This window comes from Teleopsis dalmanni, chromosome 2 (genome assembly GCF_002237135.1).
Source record: "Teleopsis dalmanni isolate 2A chromosome 2, ASM223713v2, whole genome shotgun sequence".
In the NCBI taxonomy this organism is placed as follows: domain Eukaryota; kingdom Metazoa; phylum Arthropoda; class Insecta; order Diptera; family Diopsidae; genus Teleopsis; species Teleopsis dalmanni.
In genome coordinates this window covers 129,943,569-129,949,886 of record NC_051847.1, presented here as the reverse complement: position 1 = coordinate 129,949,886, position 6,318 = coordinate 129,943,569, and the positions used below count along the sequence as shown (strand labels likewise).

At 30.3% G+C, this 6,318-nt stretch overlaps 1 protein-coding gene across 1 annotated transcript; it reads left to right on the top strand.

Annotated features, from left to right (window-relative positions):
* Positions 1 to 444: 444 nt before the first annotated feature.
* Positions 445 to 6,287, top strand: LOC119675711 (hemolin). Its single transcript, XM_038086917.1, has 6 exons — positions 445 to 448; positions 789 to 1,181; positions 1,291 to 1,548; positions 5,336 to 5,454; positions 5,800 to 5,933; positions 6,005 to 6,287. Exons 1-5 carry the CDS (start codon positions 445 to 447, stop codon positions 5,821 to 5,823), a joined length of 798 nt encoding a protein of 265 aa, XP_037942845.1. The 3' UTR covers positions 5,824 to 5,933; positions 6,005 to 6,287.
* Positions 6,288 to 6,318: the final 31 nt, after the last annotated feature.

Genomic DNA, 6,318 nt, shown 5'->3' with positions numbered 1-6,318 from the left:
TGCTTTGATAGTAAGAATAATTTATATTATAAAATTTTTTTTATAGACATAACTATATGTAAATGAATAGTTTTAAGTTTTATGATAGTACTAAAGAGTACTGAGTTCATACATTAAAGAGATCTGATATTGTTTTCTTGGAACGTTTAATTTTGCCATTTCTGTTTCGGCTTTACAATTTTGTCCTTAGGGGTTTTCATGACATTTAATAAATTTTTTCCTGCTCCATTTTTTACAACAATTTCCAATAAAAATAACATTCCCCCAGACAAACCTTGTAGATTGGCCATACATGCAGGCTCAACAGTTTCTGAATTGTCAGCAATAATGAGGCGCTTTTGATTTTCATCACATACACGCATCGAATGTGCTCCTTGCAAGGAACAATATTGTTACTGCGTTAAAAGAAAAATAATTGAGTATGAAAAAAATAAGCGAATAAGCATGAGTAACATGAGTACGGAAAGGAAAGTAGGGAAAGTTGGGGAGAAAGCATGAAAAGGAACACAAGGATATGGTAACAACGCAATTGCAAGTAAAAAGCAATTTAACAATCTCTGCACGTTGTGCCAAATTGCTAAAAGCAAATAAGAAATTATTTTTTCCGGCTAATTTGCCAAATCAAAAAAGACTTTGAACTAAAGCGGAGCATTAAAATATGTAATAATTATAATAAAAAATATAAAAAACATAAAAAACATAAAAAAAATAAAAAAAATTATATTGAATTAATGTTAAAAATTTAAGAAAATAATTTGCTATTTTTAATTTTAAATTCTTCCTTGCAGCATTCGAAGGTACAACGACAGCGCCACATCACAAACATCCGCAGGAGCTTTCGAATTTAATACTCGAGAGTTACGAGAACATAGAACCACAATTTGAAAACACCACCGAACGTGACGTTATTGGAGCGGTAGGCACAACGGCACGTCTGCACTGCCGTGTACGTAATCTCGGAGATCGTGCCGTTTCATGGATACGCAAACGCGATTTACACATACTGACCATTGGCATCATGACGTACACAAATGACCAGCGCTTTTTAGCGCGACATTTAGATAACTCAGACGAATGGGTACTGAAAATAGTGTCTGTGCAGCCTAGAGACGCAGGCATATACGAGTGTCAAGTGTCGACTGAGCCAAAAATTAGTCAGGCTTACAAACTGATGGTTGTGAGTAAGTATACAACTGCTAGGCGTGCAATCATTAAAGAAAATTGAGTGCATTTATAATTTTTTCAAATTTTTTCCGTATTTCCGTTTATTTTTTTTTTTTTTTAATTTAGCCTCAAAAGCACAAATACTTTCGAATCGCGAACTTTTCATTCAGAGTGGCAGTGACATTAATTTGACATGTATTGCACCGCAAGCACCGGGTCCCTATACGCACATGACGTGGTTTAAGGGTGGCGAATTAATCAACGATTCCACACGCGGTGGTATTAGGGTCGTATCGGAGCAACAAATGAAGACAAGCAATTTGGTGATATCACGTGTACTGCATACGGATTCTGGAAATTATACATGTGCGGCGGATAATTCAAGTAAGTATCTTTGCATACACATACTCCTATTAATTACAAACTAGATTCGAGTATGGAATACGACTGCAAAATGGAAAATGTGAGGAAGGTTAAAAAAAGTATTTGTCATAGAAGTGAAATGGTTGAATTTAGGATATTTTGTTAGGCAAATGTCTATATAATTATATATACGCCTTATTCAAATGCAATAAAAAATGATTTAGTTAAAAACAAAAAATTTGCATAAAATTTATATGGTGCGGATGCAACATACGCTCATTAGACTCCCCCATCACTCTTCCTGCATTTTCTTAAAATTTTATCAGTAGACTTAGATATGACAAATTTAGTTGATTGGATTCTTGCATTTGATTTTTAATCAATAAATAACAAATATATAATAAAATTTGATGCCTTGATTTCAAATTACACAAAGTAAATTTTGATTATAATATATATACATATATGTTATACATATATATAACATAAGTTTAGCATATAAATGAGACGAGTAATTACGAATAAAAAAATTGGTTAAAAAAAATGTTGTTGTTCATCGTCGAAAGCAAAATATTTCCCGAAAATTATTTACGATTTTCCTTCTATAGTCTTTTCTAAAGTAGATATTTAGAAAAATGATATACTATTTAGAATAAACATTGAAAACAATTTGACATTTACGTATAACATCTTTAATGGACTGAGTCTAAGTATAGGGTTCCTACATTTAAGTGGCAGGTTTTTTACTCTATTGACTAAAAATTTATTTTATATATGATTTTTTTATTGTTCAAAAATAACTGTTATTTATGTAATCACACAGTAAAATTTTTTATTTCCCACACCACACTCTCTTGGAAACACTAAGGTCTGATCAGCTGTAGCTTTAATTACTGAGTATTCATTTTCTTCATTATGTACCCTGTACACTCAGAAAAATATTTGTTGATTTAACTAGATTTTAACTAAATCACAATTCCACAAATATCTTCATCCGATTCATTATCTTGTTTTAACCATCTTAACATGCTTGGTTTCTCATATCATCTCTTACCACACTGAGCTAAAACTTTTCTAACAAAGAGTCAAGGTCATTAAACTAGCAAGTGTTTGGAGCATATATTCTGGGTCGTAGCATCATATCAAAATACACATACGTGTATCGGAAATAATATAATAAAACTAGTCAAATCATATAATAAACATATTCTTCCTCAAAGCTTTCAAAAAAATCATTCATAGAGTGTTTCTTGCGAGCATAAACATCTCATATCCTTGGACATGGTTACGATTTCTTAGTGGGTTTATTACTATGGTGACTGACTTGCTAAGTGTATCGGAAATAATATAATAAAACTAGTCAAATCATATAATAAACATATTCTTCCTCAAAGCTTTCAAAAAAATCATTCATAGAGTGTTTCTTGCGAGCATAAACATCTCATATCCTTGGACATGGTTACGATTTCTTAGTGGGTTTATTACTATGGTGACTGAGTTGCTAAGTGTGTCCAAGAGAACTAAAAGAATCTCCAAAATGATTTCATTTATTTCTTGAGTCTGAAAATACAATCATTAGGAATAAGGTTAAGATAATAAGGATGAGAGACAATTTTTTTTTAATTTTAAATTTGTTTTAGACGTTGCAGTTCTTGAGGCAAACGTGTTCATAATATATATTTATTGTTTTTCTGTTTTTTGTTTAATATTTACTTTGTTTCAATATTTTCATTAGTTTAAAGTTACTTCTTTTGTCTAACTTCTTAACTTTAGTTAGGCCGAAGTGTAAAGATAACAGAAGAAATTCCCCCTGGAATATGTAAAACAAAACGCGAAAGTTTAGTGAACTGCAAAAATATATCCAAAAACCGAAATTTTTTCTACAACATTCCCGGAACACTCACCATCACCCACCTGCACAATTGTGGCTGCGACATTAACCACCAATTATGTATATATGTGACTGTTGATATGTGATCTATATGAAAATTTTGTTATTTCTTCAACTGATAGTAGTTTAATATTTTTATTAATAATGAGTAGTTTTTGTATAAAATTTATTGGAATTGAACCAATTTATTGGAATTTCTTTAAAGCTATGCAATTACACCAAAAACTTGAATTACATACAATTGAGATTTTAATTGGTTTCCGGATTAAATATCAAAAAAAATTAGAAGTTTGAAATTACTTTTACTTTAAAATCCCTTGTATTCCATATTTTATTTAAATTTATTTATTTTAAATTTATTTATTTTAATTTATTCATTTTTCAGTTCTTAATATCCTTTAATTTTAAGTTTTATTTAAAGAAATAATAAATGCATAATTGAGTTTCAATTGTTCCTTTACATTATCTTTTTCATTTAATTTTCTTTACTTCTTAACGTTTCATATTTTTTTTTAATTTTTATTATATTTATACAATCATATATGCATAAAAATATGTTCATTTCTACCTTAAATTAATTTTATTTTATTTTACACTTGGTAAATTCTGTCTCACTACATGATATTTGGTTGGCATACTGGATTTTTTAAAATACCACAAAGCAATCATTATTACCGAAGAGTAATTACATGTCTTCAGGTCTGTTGTGAAAGGTTTTTATATTAATTATATAGTTTTATTTATATTTAAGTTCATATTGTTTTTACAGCCTTTTTACCACAGTTATGAGAACATTATTTATCAATTGTTTTATTCATTATGTTTGACACTATTCATTATGTCATCAATTTAATTATATTAAAAAAAAAAAAAAGAAAAAGAATCACATCTGTTATAATCGCATTTCACATATACTTTCATCAGGATTATTAATTTAAAGATACGATCTTTATTTTCATATTGTATATACGAGTCACATATGTCCTTTTTAGTACATTTTTATATTAAATTAAAATTTGAAATCCCCTTATAACTCATGGTAGGTGAATAAATATATAGATAAAAATATTTATATTGTATATATTTATGTATTTGTATAGATAAATTATATGTACTACCAGTTCGAAGAAGAGAGAGCTCCAAAAGAGGACACCAGAATATCTGATATATCTTTGTCCAGGTCAGGCCAGAACTAGGCTTAGGTTTGAGAGGGTTCCCTTCTTTAACACACTCGGTGATAACTCTAGCATTAGCATTGGTCAGATTCTTATCTTTATAAATGTCTCTGGCTGGTTCTAGCTTGACTTTCTCTCTACTACCTACCATAACGAGATGTTTTGGATTCGAAACGGCTTTTTTAGCTAATTAAAAAGGACTCGTTCCTTCCTCCCACAAAACTAACTAACTAGATAAATAATTTATTAAAATAGATGTGTAAACTTAAGTAGAAATCGATAATCTATGTAACAAGTTTAACGTTTTGTGCCAGAAGGAAAATAATGTAGTAATTATATTAAATTATTTTATTCACTATATTTTAACAATTGTCTTAAAAAAATGGTTTTCTTAAGCTAATACCATTTTATTGAAATGTACCCATTCATCTGATAGATTATGTGCATCCATTTTAACACGTTTTAAGAAATTCCCCATTAAATGTAATTCAGTAATCGATAGATTATCTGAGAATTTGTCAAAAATATATAAAACGATTCTCAGGCAATTGAATTCTAAGCAATGTAACGATTTCGACTGCGTCTACAAGAAATTGCTTGCATTACCATTTGCAATAAGTAAATAATTTATAGGTAAGATGTTTGCATTTAACAAAAAATATTTTCAACTTGCGAAACTCTTAAGGATATTCTTACAAATCCGCACTTAAGTCCTCTTACTGAATTGAGCACGATTTTTCAGATTCCGATAGCGTTTTTGTGCATATCATCAAAAGTGAACAACATGCTGCCATGCAACACGAACTGGCAACACGAATGCAAATCCCCAAAATGCTGCTTGTGTTATTGACGTTTTTCTATGTAAGTAAAACAGTAGAGCACGGAGTTCTTTCTATGTGTGTGCATGTGTGCGGTGTACATGTGTGGTACATGTGTGTTTAAATGGATGTTTGACGGTATAAGCTACTGATTTATGACTAGATTTAGAAGAATTTTCTTGTTTTCTTTATTATTGTTTTTTATTTTTGGTTGCATTAGCAAAAGTGCAGTGAAAAGTAAATTTTAATGTTGAAAAGTAAATTTTGAATTACCAATGAACTAATTAAATCACACACCCACAAGTGTACACATATGTAAATATGCACTCAGCCTTATTTGAAATTTTCATATTTTTATATTATTTATTTCTGACATATATATTTTTAGCTTTTAGAACGCGTGATTAAATGAAATTTGCTTCTAACCTGTTATATTAAGCAACGTAAATTAAGTAGTTCATCTATACAGCGTAGCTGTTAATTGAGCCCCAGCAGAGCCTTGAGGGCTGCTTGCAGATAAAGGTACTTCCAACGAGTCGTACTCAAACTTAGCAAATTTAATTAATGTAATTATTTTTACTGTACATTTTTAGTCATGCGTTTCCTGCTTGTTGCACTGTTGCACTATTGCAGTACGAAGTTGGTATGTTGCGGCTGCAGCGCATGCACTACACACACACCAATCAACACTTGAGTTGCTGCATGGCTATTAACACCTCAGAAAATTAAGCGACGGCAATCGACATGAAGAGCACCAGCGGCAGTGGAGGGAAGAGGAAATACGAACAGGAAATGTATACTTTTGTCTGCTGCTCAATTTTGTAAATTTGCATGCACAAGAGACTTGACGATAATTTAATTTTGATTTAATTTATGTTTTGATTTTCTAGTGTAAATTTCTTGACTG